Below are 21,002 nucleotides of genomic sequence, written 5' to 3'. Positions count from 1 at the left end.
GTGATTCCACGACATCTAGGTGGCATAAGGTGCACCTTTCGTGACCATGCACCTTCAAACACACGTCTTCTCAAATCTATACCGTGCGCCTTCAATTGATACATCTCCTTTGTAAAGACCACTATCAGATCAAGTCAACCTCTCTTTCCAGTTCTCTCAGATGTCTGGGTGAGGCTCTCGCTCACTGCGCCTGTCGTTTGCTCCTCCCTCATCCGTCTGTCCAAGCGCGATCCCCGCATATATCTTCGCGCTTTCTATCGCAAACAATTCCCACCAGTTCCATTCGTCAAAAATCCACCATGTCTTCGGCACAGCTACAGCGTCTTCGGAGGTTCGTCCAAACAGACCTTGATGCTCTCCCTGACCGCCCCGTGTCTCCACAACCTGAGCCCAACCCAGAACCCAAACCTGACCATGCCAGCTACGACGACTCCACTGGCGGTGTATCGCTCGAGAACGCACCGCCGAATGCGCCTGCTAGCAAACAAAACTCAACCAGTAAGATCGATACGTCCATAAAGACACCGCCTGCCGTCGAGAACACCGAGCGCCGATACGTCTGGGTCAAAGACGCCGATAGCTCCTTCAACCCAAACCTGGACTCGATGCGCCTATCCACCGCCTCAGCCCCAGCTCCTCGAACTGATGCCGCTGGTGTTCCGGCTACCGATCTGCAACGTGGCGACCTAGCCTCACCTCGCCATCACTTCACTCCTATCCAGGCACTGTCCAAGTACCCTTACAAGTACTGCGACAAGAGTCATATGCAAAACATTGCATCTGCCTTCTTCGATCAAGGAAAGTTTTGGCAGCGAGAGTGGGACCTGTAAGTTCACCTCACATGATAACTCTGAAGAATATGGCCGCATCGCGACAACTCTCACCACTCACTTGCTAACCTCACCAGGTACTACATCTGGGATATTGAAGAGACCTCCAAGCCCTTCGTACTCGTTCGTGAGAGCCAAGTTCTAGCCTTGCTTGGTGAGATCAACAAGCACCTCAATCTCTCTTTGAGGATCAGCGACCAGCAGCGTGAGGAGGTAACACTGCCCGCTCATACGTACTGCCTGAAGTTTTAGACTAACCGTCATCTCCAGGGCCTACTCGTGCAATTCCCTGATCACCCCCGCTGCTTGCCTCGATACCTTGGACGCTCGCACTCGCGCGAAGACGTTGATAGTATGGCCGAGAACGCCCCCAACGAGCACTTCCGCGCGGCAGGCGAATCTTCACACCCACCGCTTGAGCAACCCACTCTGGAGGGCTTCAAGCAACTGATGGAGAACCTGGCTGAAGCACAGAAGGCGAAGAACAAGGCGAACAAAGCAAAGAAGCAGCAAGAGCGACTGGGCAAGAACAAGTCTATGACCGACCAGTTCAAACGCGCGTCCAGGTATCTTGGTCTGCGCGATTCCATTCAGAATCCATCATCGTCCACCTTGTCTCCGGCAGTCGATCCATCCCAGCCAGCTCCATTCTCTTTCGATCAGTCTGTCGTCTTCGTCTGTGTTGATGTTGAGTCGTACGAGAGGGCCCATCACAAGATCACTGAAGTCGGTGTCGCCACCTTGGATACACGCGAGCTGGTTGGTGTCCCGCCTGGCAAGGACGGCGAGGCCTGGAGAGAGAAGATTCGTGCGCGTCACTTTCGCATCAAGGAACATCGCCACCTGGTCAATTCCGAGTTCGTTGCTGGACATCCCGACAGCTTCAAATTCGGTCACTCGACCTTTATATCACTCAAAGAAGCTGCGAGTCATGTCGCGGCCTGTTTCCATGCCCCTTTTGCCGCCGAAAACGGCGATGACTTCCTCAGCCACTTTGATCCCACTGAGAAGCGCAACATCGTCTTCCTCGGTCATGATACTCTGGGCGACGTTCGCTACCTTCAACAACTTGGATACGATCCGATGAAGGTAGAGAACATCCTCGAGGCGATGGACACCGCGACCATGTACAAAGTCTGGCGTCGGGAGCAGCAACCCACCAGCTTAGGCCGGATCATGAACGCCTTCGATGTCCCTGCGTGGTTTCTTCATAACGCGGGCAACGACGCTGTATACACCGTGTGGGCTATGCTGGCCATCTGCGTGAAAGAGGCCACTCTTCGCAGTTCCCCGGAATTAGACGATCTGCGAGAGAATGACATGAATGCGAAACTCCAGGCTGCTCTTGAGGATGCTGAGCAGAGGGTGAAGGATGATGCCGAGGGCTGGAGCGATCATGAAGCGACTGGAGACGGTGGCGTACCCGTACCTCTTGCGTCTGTTCTCGCGCCAAAGCCAGTACAGCCCATGACGAAGGCTATTCCTCAGTATGACGGTTATTCAGATTTCGGTATGGACACAGGTCGTGGTCGTGGATATCAAGCTTCGAGCGGATACCGCGATGGTGCTAGACAGGGAGCTTCTCGTGGACGGGCACACGGTCAGTCGCAGGGAAGTAGTCGCGGTCGCGGTCGTTCAGGCTCGCCCAGGGGTGCGTCTCGGCCAGAGGCTGTTCCCAAGGTGGACTACCACTGGTAGGCAGGAAGTTGTGGTAGTGATTAGCGCACAGTGACGGTCACTCGGATACTAAAGGTGGTTCTTGGCAGTCATGTAGTCTTGCGACGAGAGATACCAATGATAAGTCACTAGGAATGAATGACCATGTCTACATGAATTAGAACTATGAAACGAGATGATGCACATGCATTGATTTACTACCGGAGTTAAGGGAAAGAATAACGCAGACGGTATACCGCACTTTGCTGCAAGCCTACCCTCGTGATGACTACCCCAGACGCCAAGCAGTGCGCCCTCCAATCTGCTGAGTCGTCACCCTTCTCTGCCCATCTTCCCACATCTCGAACACTCTCGTTGCACTCCATTTGTCCTCTTTTCTTTACCAACCCTGTGCGCGTCTCTTTTAGAGATAACAGCATCTCACGTCTTTGCGCACAGCCCTTTTTAGAGATTGCGACACCTTCTTCTCTTCTCGATAACCTCACGCTCATCTCCAACGAGAGATGGCACTCTGCTTTTCATACCTTTCATGCTTGTTCTTCTGAAAACAGCAACACTCCACCTCGTCCTCTCTCTCTTAACCTTTCCTTACTTCTCCTTGCGCATCTCTCTGTGGAGATGGCGGCACTCCCTCTCCCCCCCTTCCACATGCGTTTTCTTCTTTATAATCATCACAGCATCTCGCCTCTCAGACACACATATATATATACATCTCTTTGTTTGTCCGACGACATTCTTCTCTTTTCCAACCTACGCCGTGCTCAACACTTGTTGCTCCATCAACACCATCGCAAACTCCAAAGCATCGTGCCTATCGCACCAAATCCGTCCTATACCTCGCCATCAATGCCAACACCCAGATTAACGGTGTCGCACTGATTGGCATAGTCTCCTGCTCTTTCTTGCTGGGAGATACCCTATTGGCACTGTCCCGCTAGTTGTCTTGTGAACGTCCTTTTCTGGGTGGGAAGGAGACCGCATCGCTTCGTATCCTCGTGTCATATACACGAGCCTCGCGAGTGCAGTCTCGGGATCTAGTTGCCTCTTCGCAATATCGACCTTGCCTGAAGCTAAGATCTATCATCTTTCGGCTTGGACGGGCTCCTGCTCGCTCGCGATCTGTCCGGTGCCTTTGCCGGTGCCTTCGCTGCTGTCTTCGCTGGCGACTTTGCCCTGGTCTTCGCCGGCGACTTGCCACGTCCCTTCGCACCCTCATCATCTGTCTCTTTCTCTTTCATCGGCGACGCCGCCATCTTACTCAACACATTCTCGTTTAAAGACCCTACGGGCTTCCCGGCATTGCGCGTGGTCCTGCTCCTGTTGTTGGGTACCTGGGATGGAGCTGGGGGCGCAAGACGAGCGGTGCTGGTTGCGTTCGTCGCGGAGGTGTTGGCTGTTGTGGTGTCATTGTTTGGGTTTGCTGGCTCCTCGGTTGTAGGTTGTGTTTCTGGGAGGATGTGCCTGTTCTCAGTGGAAGATGGGGCTGTATCGCGGACTTCAGTCGTCTCATTTCCTTCACGAGGCGCATCAACAACGTTCTCCGTCACCATCTCGTCCAGCGTCGGAGTCTGTTGATCACCAAGGTCTAGCTTGGTCCTCGGCGTCTTTGATGACCTAGGCGGTCGCTGCAACAATCTAGGTGGCATCTGAGATGAACGAGGCGGCTCCTCAGCGTCATCTTCTGTCAAGAGCCGCTTCGTAGCAGGCGTCAAAATGATCGCGGGCTTGCGAGTAACGGCAATTGGAGTCATGTTCTCCAAAGCCAGAGTCTGCTCATCACCAAGGTCCTCCTTAGTCCTTGGAATCTGAGATGGCTTGGGTGAACCTTCGTCGTTGTCATCGTTGATCTTGCGCTTCGTAGCTGGAGTCAGCTCGATGGCGGGAATATCGACATCGGGGATGTCAATATCGGGGATATCGGTGGTAGCCTGAGGCGGCTGCTTATTCGGACTCGGCGAAGGCATGGCATAGAGGTCGTCGTTGCTGTGATCGCTTTCATCGATGATGGTATCACCGTCAATGATGAGAGTATCGCCTTGAGTGTTGGTCTCGCCCTTTGCTGCGTCTTGCTCGGGAAGCGCTGCTGCCTCCGTGCCAACTTCGTCGCCCAAGCCGTATGTGAAAGTGCCTGAGTTGTCTGCGTCGCCTTCGAAAGAACTCCAGAAGTCTTGGATGTCAGACGCAGCATCATCATCATCATCTTCTCCCTGTTCTTCTCCGCCTGGTTCTTGTACGGCAAACTTGAAAGCTGGTCCACCGCCAGGCGTCAGTAAATTCCCGATCGGAACATCTGCAGTCTCGCCGCTAAGCCGAAGCTGCTTGATCGGTCTGGGTGTCTCGCCCTCATCATCAGACTTCCGCTTCAACGCATCCAAGCCTTCGATGTATGCTGGGAGTGTGATCGTCCTAGTGTTCCAGTCTTTGGTGAGATCTTCGTGCGACTTTGGCGTCGAGGTTGTATCGGGAGTGGCTGGAGGGGCGGATGTAGTGGGCAGGGGTGTAGATGGGCTTGTGAGTCTGGCGACGGAGACAAGACGTGGCTGGTCATCGATAGGATGGTTGGAAGGGATCGCGCTCGGTGGCTTCTGCGTCCCAGATGGAGTGAACGACTTCGCCGCGGTGACAGCCATCTCTGTGGCTTTCGCACCGTCGGTCTGCGACTTCAGCTTCTTCACTTGCATCTCCAGTGTCTCGCGACGAGCAGTCTCCTTCTTGAGCTGCTCTTTGAGCTCCTCATTCTCGTCGTTAAGAGCGGTCTGCACATTATCGTTGATCTGCTTCGCCTCCGCAGCAATGCCTTCCCACTCTTTGACCTGCTCTTTGAGCGTGGTGACTTCCTGGCTATGCCGTAATCGCACCTCATGGAAGTCTCTCTCCATCGAAGCTGCATCGGCCCTGCCCTTCTCTTCTTCTTCTCGGGACGCTTGCAACTGCATGGTTAGAGAAGCTGCGTTGGCCTCTGCCTCTTCCTTCTCTTCTTGGACTTTTCCGACGAGTTCTCGCACTTGGGCCAAGCCAGATCCAGCGACCTTGATAGCGTTGTTCGCGCAACCCAATTGCTCTTTGACTGAGAGGAGTTCCACGTTAGCCGTCTGCGTTTCTTGTCGCGCAGCTTCCAGCTCGGCCTTCAGGGAAGCGACTTTAGCCTCAACCGCCTCAATCTCTTCCGGTACTGCCTGAGGCTCTTGACCATGAGAAGCCAGTAGCGAAGCGACTTTGGCTTTAGCGCCATCGGCCTCTTCTCGCACCAGCAGCAGCTGCTCGTCCTTGGAAGCAGCTTCCATCTTGGCGTCCACAGCCTCTTGCCGCGCCGCCCGAAGCTGATGACCCATATCCTCCAGTGCATCTCGCTTTGGGGTTGATGAGTTGTGAGACGAGGTGGACATCCTACTCGGGTGCGCAGGCTTGCTCGCAGACTGCTGAAGCTCTTTGACCAGCGCATTGCTGCGTTTCAAGCGCTCGGTCGTGTCCTTGAGTGCCTCTTGTAGTTTACGGACGACTTCTGGTGTCTGTGTAGGCTCTTCGCGCACAGGTGTCGCAAAGTCTGGAATCTCGTCGACCTGTGTAGTTCGACGCGCTCGATCAGACCTCGCTTTCTCCTTCGTCTCATACTCCTTCTGCTGCTTCTTCGCAACTTCCAGCTCTTTCCGTAGACCAACATTAGTCTTGAGCATGATATGAAGCCAGTTAAGAACGCGCCAAGTGATAGCCTTCCATGTGGACCGGTCGACTCCTGGTGGAGTCCCTGCGCCTTTCCAGATCCTCATCACACTTACAGTGCCCCGAACAGTCATGAAGGAGTACAATGCGTATTCAAGGGCGCGATATTCGAGAGCGGAGTTGGCCTTGTTCATGATAGTATAGCCGGCGCTTACGATCCTGAACAGAGTTGGTGAGACGATAGCGTCCATCTTTGCGGCTGTGTTGTTGGAGGTGACGGAAGCGGTGACTGTTGATCTTGTGTTTGTGGTCTTCTTCGTGGTGTTTGTCGCGGTCACTGCAGCGGTGGCGGCGGCGGTCCTGGCGACGGTCGCGAAGTTGGTACTGACACCTTGCAGGAGATCGGATGTCTCTGGCGCAGTGTTCAAAGGGGTAGTAGACGGAAGCGTCTTCGCTACTTGTCACAGCGCTGAAGGGTATGTTAGTGATCGTGCGGGTGGAATGATGAGGCGGGGGTTGGACTGACGCTGATAGCGTGGCTGCTGTAGAGACCTTGTCGCGCAAGTGTTCGCTTGTTTGGTTGCGGTGTAGTACCTTTGGGCTGTGTATCTGAGCCTCAGCGTCTTCGCTGCTACTGCAATTGCTGACGGATGCGGGAGTGCGCGTCGTAGTGTCGTCGTGGTGTCGTCGCAGTGGGCTGAGAATATACAAGGTAGAGGGGTAGCAGAGTCGCGACTCAATGAATGCAAGGAAACAGAAAAACTCTTGTTTACACTCGCTAAGTCGCAATAGTGTGCGCTGACGTAACGGAAAAGTCACGTTGTTGGAAGTTTTGGTCTTTCACTGATGCGATCGGGAGCCAAACAAAGGAACAAAGAGATAAGGAGACAGTGATAGCGGGATTCGAGAAGACACACGGAGTACTGGAAAGATGTTGCTTTTACATGTGCCTTTTGCAGAAATGATATCTAGGGGGAAGATACGTACTAGATGTTGCAACGGAACCTTGGGGTCGCCCACCAAGTTCCCCCAAACTCGCATTCCAGAGCCCTGTTTGACGCCGAACGAGGCGCGGGCACCAGAACTTCCGTTTGAGCCATCATTATAAGCTCAACACTTGCCATCAAAGACCTCACTTGCTCTTCTGCCCCCACCACGACTCCGCCTCCGCCGCCTTCCACTCGTCATACTCCCCCGCCGCACGTTCAATCACAGCCTGCTCAGCAGCCGCCTGCCACGTCTTGGCCAAATGACCGTTCTTGAGATCTTCCTGGAATTTGGCAACATCGGTGCGGAAACAATTGTTCGCCAGCGTGAAGGCTGAAGGCCGTGTGTCTTCTGTGTTGCCGGCGCTGATCTTAGCGAGGAGAGCTTGGTGCGTAGTGTTCTCGGGAAGCATGGAGATGAGTGTAGTTTGCTGCTCTGCGCTGAGGTTGGTCCAGGCTGGTCCTTCAAGAAGCATGTGCTGCGATGTGTGAGCTCTTTGACGTGTGGGTGGTGAGTGGATTGCGACGAAGACTTACGTATATGTCGGCTTTGACTAGGCGGCTGGAGGAGTTGGTCGTTATGTAGACGGGATCGAAAACTTTGCTTGGTCCCTTTTTGGTCGGGGCAGCTTTGGGAGTGGGCTTTTCCTCAAACTCCTCGAATCGCTCTGGTGCTTTGCGGTTGCGCGAGGGACGTGAGCTGGGTGCTGCTGCAGGAGCGGGTTTCTTGGCTGCTGCTTTCTTCGGGGCCGGCTTTTTGGCCGCGGGCTTCTTTGGAGCAGGCGTCTTCTTTTTCGTAGTCTTGGCTTTTGTTGCTGAGCTTGTACTCCTGGCTGCGCGTTTGGGAGGCGGTGTACCGAAGGCGGGCTCTTCGTCGTCATCATCAACTTCTTCGTGAGACCTCTTCGGGCTCCGCTTGGATGCGCGTTTAGCGCCCATGTTAGATGTCGGCATAGTGGTAGATGCAGGCGCCAGCGCCTGCTGAGGTAGGGATGGAGACTCGATCGATGGCATGATGGACGAGTCGTTCTCTGTTGTTGAGATGGCAGGATCTGGGACTTGGCTCGGCAGACTTGAGGCGATGGGTGAGACCTGCTCAGATGGAGATGAGGGAGGAGAAGAGAGGGGTGAGGAGTCGGGGTCCGAATGGTGCATCTTGACTCGTTTGTTTGGTGTTGTTGGAGGTGGTGCGGTGGTTTGCTCTAAGTTTGGTGCGGGCGGAAGAGGTGTCGGTTGGTAGTTGTGTGGAGAGGTGAGTCGGGTGGCGGACGAAGGTCTATGGTTGTTAATTGAAGCTGAGAGAGACGACATATGGGCTGCCAATGCGCGTTGAGCTTTCTATTGTCGGACAGTGGATACAGGCGAACAATAGGCTATTGGGCCAAGCGACAGTCACGTGTGAAAAGAAGAATGTCGGTGCGCGAAGTGAATGTGGAGGTTGTATTGAGCAATTGCACAATGGTAGTCACGCGCTTGGCAGACAAGTCGTGAAGACGCCGCACGGTACCTGGTGTAGTGAAGAATGGTAACGCACCTTACTGGTAACGACATCTTGTCGTTTGGACTGGATGCAGAAGTTCGATGTCGGACTTGAGCAAGTATTTGCTTACAAGACGTCGTAAGTGCAAGTGACTACCTGGGTAGGTTGGTATGAGCGGCAGCTGGCAAAATGCCGGTGCGATGTCGTTTGTGTTGAGGCAGTAGCTATCGTGTTCCGCAAGGCTGATCTACCAATGGCTAAGGTCGGGTTCTACTGGGATGCTTGAGCATCGAGCGACTTGAATCAGGGCTGAAAGCGCGTCCGCCACTCGATACATAGAGTGAAGGTGTTGAAAGTGTACGCGAGGATAGAAGCTCGGCTCCGCATGGTGGCTGGGGCGCTGAGTTGAGGTTGCACCAGATATTTCGTCAAGAGGATACCGTTATTACTCCAGTCAGTCTCTCTGGTCTCGAGATTCGGATGAACGCGTCTGTAGAGTCACGAAGGACAGTGCATTGAAGGGTCACGGCATGCTGGTTGTTCTGTGATGGCCGTTGGCGCGTCCGTGCGCTTTCCCGCGCGACCTTTCCGCATCGTCATCTTTGCGATCTGGTATCATCAGCCTCGACACGTATCCCCTATACGCGACTACTCACCCTCGGGCCTAACTTTGCGCTCGTCACATTATCTGACGACATTGTACACTCACCAGCTGTAATTCTCCGCACCCTCAACCGCCGCCATGATCAAACACACCATAATATCGCGGCTCGATGGTCAGTAACTCAGCCATATTGAAGGCTGCACACGTGCTTATACATGTCTAGGCCTTCATTTGGTAGCCTCGGTCGACAATAACCAGGTAACGGCGCCTCTCGAGCTGTTCACGTAGCCCAAAAATGGGACTCACATTTTCTAGAATGATGCCGAGTTCAACGAGGCCACGAACAAAGTAAAGATGTTACAGCGACGCCTAAACCGTAACGCCGAACAACAAGCGAGTATAGAGAGCGGAAACTACACATTCCAGTATGCGCATTGCCCCTGCCTTTACGTGCAGAGAAGCATCCTCGATCACATGCTAACGCAACCACCAGCTACATCATCGAAGGCGACCTCTGCTTCCTCTGCATATGCGACCGCTCATACCCGCGCAAACTCGCTTTCACATACCTCTCCGACCTCCAACGCGAATTCACCACTACATACCAACCGCAACAGTACCTCTCACCCACATGCCGACCGTACGAATTCGTCGGGTTCGATCAGTTCATTCAGAGCACAAAGAAGACATACCAAGATTCGAGGGCGACACAGAATTTAGACAAGTTGAACGATGAGCTGAAGGATGTTACAAAGGTCATGACCAAGAACATTGAGGATCTGCTGTATCGAGGAGACAGTCTGGAGAGGATGGGCGATATCTCGAGCCGGTTAAGGGAGGACAGTAGGAAGTACAAGAAGGCTGCTGTGCGCATCAACTGGGAGTTGTTGTTGAAGCAGGTGAGTTCAGGACGGAAACACGTTGTGGTAGCAGACTTGGAATACTAACGATGCGCAGTACGGACCCATCGGCGGACTAGCCTTCATCATCATCGTCTTCATCTGGTGGAGATTCTTTTAGACACATGCAGCGAGTCGGCACTCAGCATGTACCAAGGAGGGCATTCTAGGCACCGTCGGCGTTAGAGGCGCATACATTGCCGAAAAACGGCTCAAGATACACAACAATACCCAAGCTCCAGCTTTTCGTATACAAGTCTTCATACAAGTTCCACGAATGTGAATGATTGCGCTGTCGAGAAGACAGGGATGCCCTCCCAAGCCTCTAGCTCTAATTGGCTGGAAGCATGTCGTGAGCACTACATACCTCGCTAATCCTTCACACCATGTCTGCCCCACTCCACACTACCAATTTCGTTTTGCACCTTTTTACTTTTGCCAGTCCGGCACACTTCGACAGGCACTGCGGTGGACGACAGTGGACAGGACGTATACGGACGACATTATGCCATCGGGCAGTACGACGCACACGATGTGAACACCGCACCGGACTCGGACGCACGTGCCGGTATCATCACTATGACGGGATGATCAGATATGAGGGGAATGTTCTATAAGAGGAGGGTGAGAGGATTTGGAGCTCTAGGATGAAGCAGGATCTTCGGACGGATTACACTACCCACAATGACCGCCTCCTCTCCGTCTGAATAAGAACAATGCAGCCACTTGGTGTCAATATCGCTGTGGGTTGGAGGAAGTACGCGTACAAAGACTGTCAAGATACGATGGAAAGATCGGGTCAAGAGGAATACATGCCTACTTCGAGCAAAGAGAGTGGAGATATGGCCGTATTTCGGGGGATTCCATGGGTGAGGCATGCCGCCGTTCCCATATCCATTCACACCGGTGACGACCCAGTCATACCTAGTGTACCAGCGATACGAATACGACCGGAATCTTACAATAAAAGAGAGGGGAAAGTGGAGGGATGTGAATGACTAGCCCCAGAGTTCCGGGTGTAGGCTGCACACCTCCGCGCGGACGCTTCACATCGACGCATAACTAATACCACCTCTCCAACCGACCTTCCCAAACCCCGCCACCACAATGACTAAACCCCAACTCATACTCATCCCCGGCGTCTGGCACACTCCCTCCGCCTTCCTCCCTCTGATCACGGAACTAAACGCTCTTGGGTACGCAACGCACGCGCGCCACCTCGTCTCCGTTGGCAGTACAATACCTACCACCGACCTCTCAGCCAACATCGCAATCGTCTAGTCTATGATCAACGCCACTATCGGCGCGTCCGGCAACGACATCGTCGTACTAAGGGTGGGTGGTGGGGCGGAGGTGGAAGAAAAGAATCCGTCCTCGTCAGTTCATCTGTGTGAGGGGTGGGGATAGATGTTCGCTGGTGTTGGCGCATGATAAGATGATTGAGATGGTAAAGGGGCGAGTGGATTATGGTGCAACGATGAGTTTTGGGAAATACCTCGAGAGCAACTGAATTTTGCAACTCTACAAGCTTCAGTTGCCCTCGAGTATTTCCCAAAAATTATGGTGCAACGATATCCTCTTCTTCGAGTTGCGTGCAAGAGACGGATTGAACGGGTTAGGAGTGTCACAGGAGGAGGATTTGTGAAGAGGTGGAATACGGGAGGGGTTGAGGGTTCAAGAAAGTTTGGGTTTGGAGCTGAGTCGTAGGATCGTGGTGTCTTTGCAGCCGTCACCACGCTCATCCTTCCCCGATACGTGAGCAACTGTCCCCATACACGTCGGTATCAACCATCAAGCCTTTGGACGAGGAGCGCATGCTCCGACCGAGACAACAACCCCAACGAACAATCCACGGAACTAGCAGGCCCTTGCCGACGTGCGGTCACGAACGGCTTAGACGAAAGCCTGAGACTATCGGTTAAGCCATTCGTGACCGCACGTCGGCGAGGCGTTTTGCCGACTTCGTTGATCTCATGGGTGCTTCTGCTCCACCCTACCAAGCTTCAGGTAGGGTGGAGAAGAAGCTTCCATGAGATCAACGAACATGGACAGTCGATGTGGACGATAGTTGTCCTACGCGATGCGCACACGACAAGGTTTTTCTACGACACTCTCCGCACACTGGGACGGGAGTGTCAGCCATCCAAAACCTCCACGCTTGCTATCTTCCGACGACCGCACGATGGAGTAACCAACCCAACGGGCGCACAACTTTTCGTATCGGAATTCCTCCCCTCCCCCAGTCTTGGAAGTTATATCAGTGGAAATACTGTATGGTAGGATATCCATCAATGCTGAATAGATGGCTATCCTAGCATTCAGTATTTCCACTGACATAATCTCCAAAACCAGGGTACGTAGTGTTCGCAGAGCGCACTCCTCCATACCTTAACCATTACTCCAATCTTTTAGACTTTGTAAGTTGCAGATTGATATAGCAGCCTTCAACTTACGAAATCTCAAAGATTGGCGTAATGTCAGTCCAGAGGTAGGCCAGGACAAAGGAGGGGTTCTGATTTGATCTGCTATGATGCGTCTCTTGGACTTGATTCAACACAGAATCTTCCGAGCGAGGTATCAAAGCAAGTCAATTTAGAATGTCTGCTCTGTGTTGGTTACCTCTCTGGAAGTTGTGATGGCGTACGGTACGGGAAGGATGGTAAGGTTTGTTGGCTGCTTTTTGGGGGGGGGGAGGTATGGGGTTGGGTAGGTAGAGGATACTATATACCACGCGATGGTGCCAATTTTATTCGTTGGCAGGATCGCGTGATATATAGTATTGTGTGTTTACCTGAATTTATGGTTTCGGTGTATTGGAGGAAAGGTGGATGAGTGGATGAGTGGGTTGTAGGACATCGTGGTTGGGTGGAAGGTATCGGAAGGGGAAAATAATTAGCACCACAACGCTTTTCTGTTCCAGGAACTTGTAACATTATGAGGAACTATGGGTATTATGTGAGACTGACAAGTTGCGCGAAATTCTGGGGGTCTTGCGATGTGGAGGAATTATTTTCGTGGTTTGGTTTACAGTCCGAAGTTGAAAAACTACCAGTAGATACCCTTCGAATTTCCCCCCAACAGTTTTTATTTAGCTGCGTAGTCTGGACAACAGGAAGAGTTCGAATTACTACATCACTTCAGATAATCTTTACAAAGTGTATGGTGATGGCGATAATTCGCGATGTCGGCTTGAGCTATGTTGCCAAACACACGCTGGGATCTTATCGCATCACCGGCGGATCACATGCAGAGTAGATATGACGAGAGCTTCGTTGCTTTGGGAAGGGAGTTGAATGAAGGCAAGAGCTCATGTTGATATTTATTTAAAGAACCAACCCGTTATCAAGCCTCGATACCCGTGTCGCAACAACGACAACCACGTATGAAGCCCTCCTCGCAGCGCTCCAAGCGACAACATGCCCATTCATCGTCGATCCGCTCACGGCAACGCATCCAATGTCTCGATGACAGCGAACGTCTCCCTCGACTCATCCGACAACGGCGCGTTACCCGGCCTGTCAACGACAACAGCATAGACACCCGCATCCATCGCCGCTTCAGCTTCTATTCAAATCACAAAACATGTTAGTCACCGTACATGAAAGTGTGCATATGGAGCTAGCCACGTGCGATGGAGAAAGATGTATCGATGTGAAACATGGTGGGGTCGCGTGATGGGAAAGACTTATGTGGAACGAGAGACACGCGGATGTGGACGAGAGGGGCGGTAGGCGAGAGACGAGATATGCGGCGTGACGAAGGACGTGTGATGGTGGGATGATAGGTAAGTAACGAATTCGGAACGCGAGACAAAGAGTGGGTTGAAAGATGCGGTGGTGGGGTGCAGATGTAAGGGCGGTGAGAAGGCGGTGGTGTGTTGTTTCAAATCACCATTCGCCGTAACAGCCTCACGAAAATACCACATACCTTTTACATTGTCAGTCAAGAAAGCGACGTTCTTGACGTCCTTGCCCAGCTCACGGCATATGTTCTCGTAGGACGTCTTTTCCATTTTAGGGCCGGCGTTCACCGTGTCGTAGTGAGCGGCGAACAGGGGTTTAATGTCCCGCGTATTCGGACCGTCTGTGACGTAGGTAAAGAACTGGAGCTGAGCCTTCACGCTGCCGGAGGAGAAGATGGCCAGTGTTTTGCCGGCTGCTTTCCACTGCTCGAGTTGGGGGATTACATCGCTGAAGAGCGGGGTCTTGAGATCACCGTTGCGGAACCCGGTTGTCCATAGGTGGCCTGCGAGCAAAGGGGTTAGTTTTGCGGTGCAACTATGTGTATTGGCCGATGATTGATAAGATCGATAAAGGCAATGTGCATGCGTGGTGATGGTAGTACGCAAGCAGCGTTTAGAATGGGCTGATCGCCACGCTTGTGGTGCGATGGACGGAATGGGGTCTTGGAGCGGCGTCGAGCTGACAGGAAGAGGGTTTGGCACCCCCAAGGGTTGCTGCGACAGGCGGCGACTATCGCGATAATGCTGCCGGTGGTGACTGGCCGATCGAATCACTACTCTGTTTCGATCGAGCTAGCCGCTTTAGAGCGGCGCGGTGTCGGCGCTTGGTGTTGGCAATCATTTGGCTGGACATGGGAGGCCCGGGGTGCGTCGTCCATGTTGAAACACACAATTTGTTACCCACCTTGTAGTTGCTTCAAGTACACAGCCTTGACATCGCGCCGCGTAAGGTCTTGTACGTGGGCGAGTAGCGCATCGGCGCTGCGTTTGGCGTCGTCTGGGAACGATGCGATGAGGGTTTGGAAGTCGGCATCCGACCACGAATTGCGTGCTAGTCTTGTGAGACTGTCTAGTGCATACGGGTACTGCGGCTATTGTGAGCGAGACGGCGCGAAGAGGAAACCCCACTGGCGGGCGTCGCGTGACAGATGACGGAGGTTGGAAGCGCGAGATCATCGTTGGAGTGGCAGGTGCAGGTCGGAAAAGCATCTAGAACTCAGGGGAGGCGAAAGAGACGAGGAGAGCCATGAGTGGCTTCATCATTGCCGGGTGACACCAGGCGGGCATGGGAGGGCGGGCCGGCGTGATTCTCGACAGAGGTTGGTGGTGGTGATCACGATTCCGAATGCGGGGAAGATGCGCCTCGAGACGAACAGAATGACAACGAGGGAAGGTGGAAGCGCTGGCTAGTAAGACGCGAGAATAGAAACATGAAGGCTTACCATGACATCTTTGACGAATGAGATGCTGGAAATGGTGCCCTCTGGCAGCAGTCAGCCTCCTGAGATGTTTAGGCCAGTCAACGCATGGGAAGGCGAAGCTGGGTGGCGCAGGCAAAAGCTGGGGTAGCGCCCGGGAGAGCGCAGCAACACAGACAGTGCAAGGTGCTGTCGGTGGCAGGCATTGCCATCGGGAAGTTGCTGACTAGACAGCTGCATGCATCGCGAGGTTGGTGGAGGCTGATTGCAGTCGTTCTCGACTAGCCAAGCGGGACTCGAGAATGGCAAGCGACTTACCAATGTCGAGCAACACTACCTCTGCTTGGCTCCAGCGCGCGGTGTCGAGGGACGCGGGCGACATTGTTTCCTTGTTGTTGTTGAGTGCAGGGCGGTGAACGGCGGTGAGAAGAAAATCTCTGCTATAGCGCCTCTATACTGCGAACTGTAGTTGTGTGTCTGGACTGGCAGCTAACTGGTGCGAGGCTTGCGGACGGGAACTTCAAAACATGGCGGTGAGGTTACCACGGCAAGTTGTGTATTATTGACATGTGTAAACAAGTTCCTTGAATATTCCTTGACGATGCCGGATGAGGCCTGACAGCCGTGAACGTGCTGTCGAGAAGAAAATTTTCAAAAGCATAGGAGTCATCGGGCATCGGGGGTTGAGGCTTGCGTACAGTCACGATGGCTCTTCCCCAACGACTTCCTTGCAATGATCGTACATGCTCGTGGCAATGATCGTGATGAGGCTGGTCGTTGAGGCGCACACCGTCATGCGAGCCCCAGAATATCCACACCTTCACTCGTGTTTGCGGGCGACCATGGTGAGATGGACGGGTGTTCCTGGCTAACCCGACCATGTTGATGCTCGATGTCGCAAGATTTCCACATAGCTTCCGCAGCCGACCCACTGTACGTCCGCCTGTCACGCAAATCCTCCCGGCTCAACGCAAAAAGTTGAAAATGCTATAGGCTGGGGGAGAGTGTGTTGTCTTTGTTTCTCTACACCGCTCATGGGTAGCCCAGGGACAGGTACAGCGAGTGGGTACAAAGAAATGGCCCGGTGCATGTTACCTGCAGTAGCCCGCCGAGTGCCTGTCCAAGACGCTCTCTGGGTGGCTGTGGATGCAGGAGGCTGCAAGTTACTGCAAGCTACTGCGAGCCCTCCTTTAGGGTGCAGTGGGAAGCTTACTCCGGATCCTGCGCAGCAAGACAACAAACAGAGGAGGATTCGAGGCGGGATGGACGCGCGAGGCTATTGCGGCGTGAGCGCATACACGGCTTTGTCTCAGGTAGAGCGGTGGCATGAACCCCGACCATGAAGCAGCGGGATGCCACCTGAGCCCGTCGGGATCATATGGCAGTCGCAATGGCATCGCATCGCATCGCAGCATGAGCTTTCCCCAGATTTCTAATGTTTGCTGCGACCCGCCCGACCCTTGAGGCCGATGTCGAGGGACGATAGACAGTAGTCAGCCGAATAGTGTACCAAATGGCCGCGAGCTAGCGACGAAACACTTGTCATGCTGTATTGGGGCGTAGATCAGCCCCTGGATAGCACAGTACTGCGCGACGGATACACTGCGGACAATCTGAGCACACGACAGCAGGACGTCCAATGTCGGGTGCAGAGAGCGCAAGGCTCATGCGGGACAAAGTGGCAAGCATCACGAAACGAGAGATAACGGTCGCGTTGGAGCAGCTCGTGGAGGGCGGGCGCGGGCTTCTACAGGCCAGGTGGCAGTTGGGTGCTACGGTGCAACGGGCTACGATCAGCAGCGCCCTGGAGGCGGCGCTTGGGGCTAAGCCAGCATTGGCGCACGACAGCTGGTCAGGCTGGACAGGCTGGACGAGGTCTGGAAGTGCGCCCTGTCCGCGTCGGCCAGGACAATGTTTCAGCGCTCGTCATAGCTAATTTCTGCGCATTCGTCCGCCAGCACAGAGATCAGGGTGGAGCCGATGACTGTGCAAGAGATGATGCCATGGGCAGGACCCACCGGCTGCCAAAGCAGGGACGACCGACGGGGACGGGGCGCAAGTGATGGCAGGCACGACGGGTGACGACCACGGTGGAAACCGATAGAAAGTCATGGAAAGTTGGCAGGCCAGTGGCGGCGCCGGTTGGCCAGGTCTTCGTGCTGCTTTAGCACCTGATCCAATGCAAGCAAAGCCACGTAGCCATCCCTAGCAAGCGCTAGTCCCAAAGCACGACCCCTGCCACTGGTGGGTCCCCCGAGGGCAGCAGCTCCTGGCGCGCTGCCCTCTAATACCCAGCTGGCCGTCCTTTACCCGCTATCACCTCACCACCATCTCCCGATGCCTCCATAACACGTACCCACCTACTTTGCTCTCGTCGTTGTTCGCAAGCTCTAGCGTTGCTTCCTCATCATCACCACCACAACCCCCACCGTCCGTTGCTGCCTTAATTACCACCGCTCCTCCCTCGCTCCTTCCGCAGCCGCAACCGCTCGCAGCTCAGACGTCAACAACGTCAACAACACCATCCCTTCCGCCCTCCGCCGACTCCCGACACACCCACGCCAACCACGCTATACACGCATCTACTCGACCATATAGCTGCCACCGCCGGGTCTGATTTGATGTGATATTGAGAGTCCGCTGCTGGCCATCCCGACATCCGTCCGACAGCTAGCTAGTCCGAGTACCCGCTCGTCCTCATCTCTCACCTCACCTCACTTCGACCCGACCGCCGCCGCAATAGCTTCTCCAGGCAGACGTTTGATGCTCTTTCGATCGAATCCAGCATAGCGAACCGCCAACTAGCATCGTCTCGACCCTTCTCGACAGCCTGCTAGCTCCCTTTCCGCGTGAGCCCGTGCCATCTGACTCACGCCGTCAATAGCGTCATCCAGACACCTCCCTACTGTCTGCCTACCGACGACACCTCCACTTCCACGTGTTACGACTCTCTTCTCTTTACGCAGCGATACCTCTTCCTTTCCGGACGTCTACGACTCCATCCCTCCTCCACCCACCCCGACAGCTCGTTGACTCGAGCTATCCATACGCAATTAATACCGACAAATGAGAACCACACTCTCTTGAGCATTTCCTTGCTGTTTCCGTCGACGGACTCCTGTGCATATCACCGACGACTGCTTTCTGTTTCTCCAGCCTCCTGCTGCTGCCTTACGACATATCCGGTCCGACCTATCCCATAACCATCGGCCGCCATTACAACCATTTATTGATATCTTCCCAAGACTCCGTCACCTAAAAGTCTGATAGAGCATCGCTTTTGGGCTTTCGGCTGTCTGCCCATTGTTTATCCGCATATCGAGCTTCCCCTCTTCCTGTTCCTTTGTTTGTTCGGCTTCACCACGACAGCCACCCCGTTCCACTACACACTATTCCAATGGAGTGCATGCGCGATCACCTTCACGACGGCGTTGTGCTACATGGACGATACGAGACCATCTCCCCTCTCAACAATGGCTCTTTTGGCATGGTCTTCCAGGCCAAGGACCTCGTAACTGGCGACAATGTTGCCATCAAGGTCATCACCAAGAGCACCGCCGCCGTCAACTGCCCTTCTGCTTTCGCAGTCGATGAGCGTTCCGAGGAGCTTGGCGTTCACCTGCACCTCGGCGACCACTCCAATGTTGTCAACCTCCTCCAGTCCTTCGAGACCCAGAACCACATCTACCTGGTCCTCGAGTTCTGCTCCAACGGCGACCTGTACGAGGCCATCCGCGTTGGCAAGGGCCCTCTCGAGACTGAGCACGTGCGCGACTTCATGATGCAGCTTGTCGGTGCTGTCGAATTCATCCACTCCAAGGGTATCTACCACCGCGACATCAAGCCCGAGAACATCTTCCTCACCCAGGATGGCTCCATGAAGCTTGGCGACTTTGGTCTTGCCACTACCGACACGTGGTCCTATGAGATTGCTGTAGGCAGCGACCGCTACATGGCGCCTGAGCAGTACGACCCTGGCAACACTGGCTACTCTACTGAGAAGGCAGACATCTGGGCCATTGGCATCGTCCTCCTCAACATCCTCTTCCAGCGCAACCCCTTCGCTGTCCCATCCACTTCAGACCCTCTGTACGCCGACTTTGCTCTCGACCGTCAGAGCCTCTTCGACGTGTTCCCCAACATGTCGCAGGATACCTTTGAGGTCATCAGGCAGTGCTTGGCCATCGACCCCGAGAGGCGCGACCTCAACGCTGTCAAGGATGCCTTGGCCCGCGTCATCAGCTTCACCACCGATGACGAGAGCCTTGACGACTTCTGCACTGAGGAGCGTGACGTCGTCGCTGTCGGAGCCAACCGTGAGCCCCTCCGCACTCCCTCGATCTCGACGCCGCAGCTCGAGAACAATGGTTCATTCCCATGGGCGAAGGCCTTGGCCATGTCGCCACCTCAGCAGTTCCGTCAGCTCTCAGCCATTCCCGACGACGAGATCTACGAGGACGACATGTTCCCGGGTCCTCCCTACGATGTCAAGCCAGACAGCGCCTCTGCCGTTTCTTTTGTGGACTCTGGCTTAGGCTTATCTTTCAAGTCGGTTGACGTCAGCGAACCAAAGTCGATGAACTTCACTCGATCTCGGCCCGTTGCTATCTCTGGCTCGCTCCCTGCCAAGAACTTCAACAGCATGTCGTCCGTCTTCGGTAAGAAGCGCGACATGATCTCGAAGAGTTGGAGTGACCTTTGGGATGAGGAGGATGACGATGCGCAGTTCCTTGCTGAGCTTGAGAACAACTGCCACTCTTTCAGTGCTGAGAAGCCCAAGCCCAAGGCTGTTGTCTCCGAAGCCGGATCTGGCGTCTCGACCCCTCGTGGCTTATCCGAGGTGAAGAACCCTGCCACGGTCCACAACAGCAGGGATCGCTCGCCCAAGAACATCCGCTCTGCGGTCGACCACGTCAGCGCGGCGACTGGATTCGTCTTCGAGGAGCATCGCACCCCAGCACCTGCTCGCAGCCCCAAGCGCTCTGCTGCCGACAAGTGGGCTGCTCTCGGCGACCGTCGCCGCAGCCCTGCCGTCCAGGCCCAGCAGCAAGTTCAGCAGCAGACTCCGTCAAAGCCAATGAGGTCGCCCAAGTCTGCTGAAGCTCCGAACTCCGCCCGGAAGCGGAGCCGGACTGGGACTGGCCGACGACCAATCCACTGGGGCTCCAGTCACAACGAAAACAACAACCACCCTGTCAGCTCCTGGGAGCAGAAGGTGGACAACTGGTACAAGAGCAAAGATTGGCGCTCTCATACCGACCACGCCCAGATCACGGACGATCTGGGTGACCTTGAGTGGGTGTGGTAAGGCACTATGACCTGCCACTTGTAGTCTTGACAACTTTTCTTATCCCTTTTTTTCTTTGCTTTGATTTCGAGGAATACGTTGTTTCCAGGAAGCAAGAGTCCTACGATTCCCAATCCTCAACCCTCCACGTTCAGATTGTAGCCGTTAGAGATACCATTTCCTATCTCCTCTCCTCTCTACCTTATACCTGTACACTCCACTTCACCGACGACCTCATCATTTCGAGCTTCTATCTTGTCGCTTGGTATCTCTCCTTTGTTACTTCACGGGTGTGTTTGTGGCTAGCTTCTGGGACTCTTGCATTGTTGGCGGGTGAAAGAAACTGTTCTGATGAAGGCTTTCGTCAAACTGCAAATGCTCAAATATGAAAAGGGAAGCAAGCGGCATCTGGGATGGAG

At 54.2% G+C, this 21,002-nt stretch overlaps 6 protein-coding genes across 6 annotated transcripts; 3 read left to right on the top strand and 3 right to left on the bottom strand.

Moving 5' to 3' along the window:
• Positions 1 to 299: 299 nt before the first annotated feature.
• J4E93_010286 (uncharacterized protein) lies at positions 300 to 2,528 on the top strand (the record flags this gene model as incomplete). The annotated part of the gene is made up of 3 exons (XM_049348171.1): positions 300 to 826; positions 908 to 1,043; positions 1,101 to 2,528. The coding sequence occupies 3 exons, from the start codon at positions 300 to 302 to the stop codon at positions 2,526 to 2,528; spliced, it is 2,091 nt and encodes a 696-aa protein (XP_049194705.1).
• Positions 2,529 to 3,577: 1,049 nt separating this feature from the next.
• J4E93_010285 (uncharacterized protein) lies at positions 3,578 to 7,208 on the bottom strand (the record flags this gene model as incomplete). The annotated part of the gene is made up of 3 exons (XM_049348170.1): positions 3,578 to 6,577; positions 7,085 to 7,090; positions 7,203 to 7,208. The coding sequence occupies 3 exons, from the start codon at positions 7,206 to 7,208 to the stop codon at positions 3,578 to 3,580; spliced, it is 3,012 nt and encodes a 1,003-aa protein (XP_049194704.1).
• A 91-nt stretch (positions 7,209 to 7,299) lies between these two features.
• On the bottom strand, positions 7,300 to 8,308 carry J4E93_010284 (uncharacterized protein; the record flags this gene model as incomplete). Its single annotated transcript, XM_049348169.1, has 2 exons — positions 7,300 to 7,632; positions 7,691 to 8,308. The coding sequence occupies 2 exons, from the start codon at positions 8,306 to 8,308 to the stop codon at positions 7,300 to 7,302; spliced, it is 951 nt and encodes a 316-aa protein (XP_049194703.1).
• Positions 8,309 to 9,375: 1,067 nt separating this feature from the next.
• J4E93_010283 (uncharacterized protein) lies at positions 9,376 to 10,257 on the top strand (the record flags this gene model as incomplete). The annotated part of the gene is made up of 5 exons (XM_049348168.1): positions 9,376 to 9,409; positions 9,461 to 9,495; positions 9,553 to 9,662; positions 9,731 to 10,136; positions 10,195 to 10,257. 5 exons carry the CDS (start codon positions 9,376 to 9,378, stop codon positions 10,255 to 10,257), a joined length of 648 nt encoding a protein of 215 aa, XP_049194702.1.
• Positions 10,258 to 13,575: 3,318 nt separating this feature from the next.
• On the bottom strand, positions 13,576 to 15,678 carry J4E93_010282 (uncharacterized protein; the record flags this gene model as incomplete). Its single annotated transcript, XM_049348167.1, has 4 exons — positions 13,576 to 13,700; positions 14,064 to 14,381; positions 14,783 to 14,947; positions 15,615 to 15,678. The coding sequence occupies 4 exons, from the start codon at positions 15,676 to 15,678 to the stop codon at positions 13,576 to 13,578; spliced, it is 672 nt and encodes a 223-aa protein (XP_049194701.1).
• A 3,015-nt stretch (positions 15,679 to 18,693) lies between these two features.
• J4E93_010281 (uncharacterized protein) lies at positions 18,694 to 20,604 on the top strand (the record flags this gene model as incomplete). Its single annotated transcript, XM_049348166.1, has 1 exon — positions 18,694 to 20,604. The coding sequence occupies one exon, from the start codon at positions 18,694 to 18,696 to the stop codon at positions 20,602 to 20,604; it is 1,911 nt and encodes a 636-aa protein (XP_049194700.1).
• Between the last annotated feature and the right edge of the window lie 398 nt (positions 20,605 to 21,002).

This window comes from Alternaria ventricosa, assembly GCF_023758065.1.
Source record: "Alternaria ventricosa strain BMP 2768 chromosome Unknown scaffold_28, whole genome shotgun sequence".
Classification (NCBI taxonomy): Eukaryota; Fungi; Ascomycota; class Dothideomycetes; order Pleosporales; family Pleosporaceae; genus Alternaria; species Alternaria ventricosa.
The sequence above is the reverse complement of the archived record's forward strand: the minus strand, read 5'-3'. Positions and strand labels throughout refer to the sequence as shown.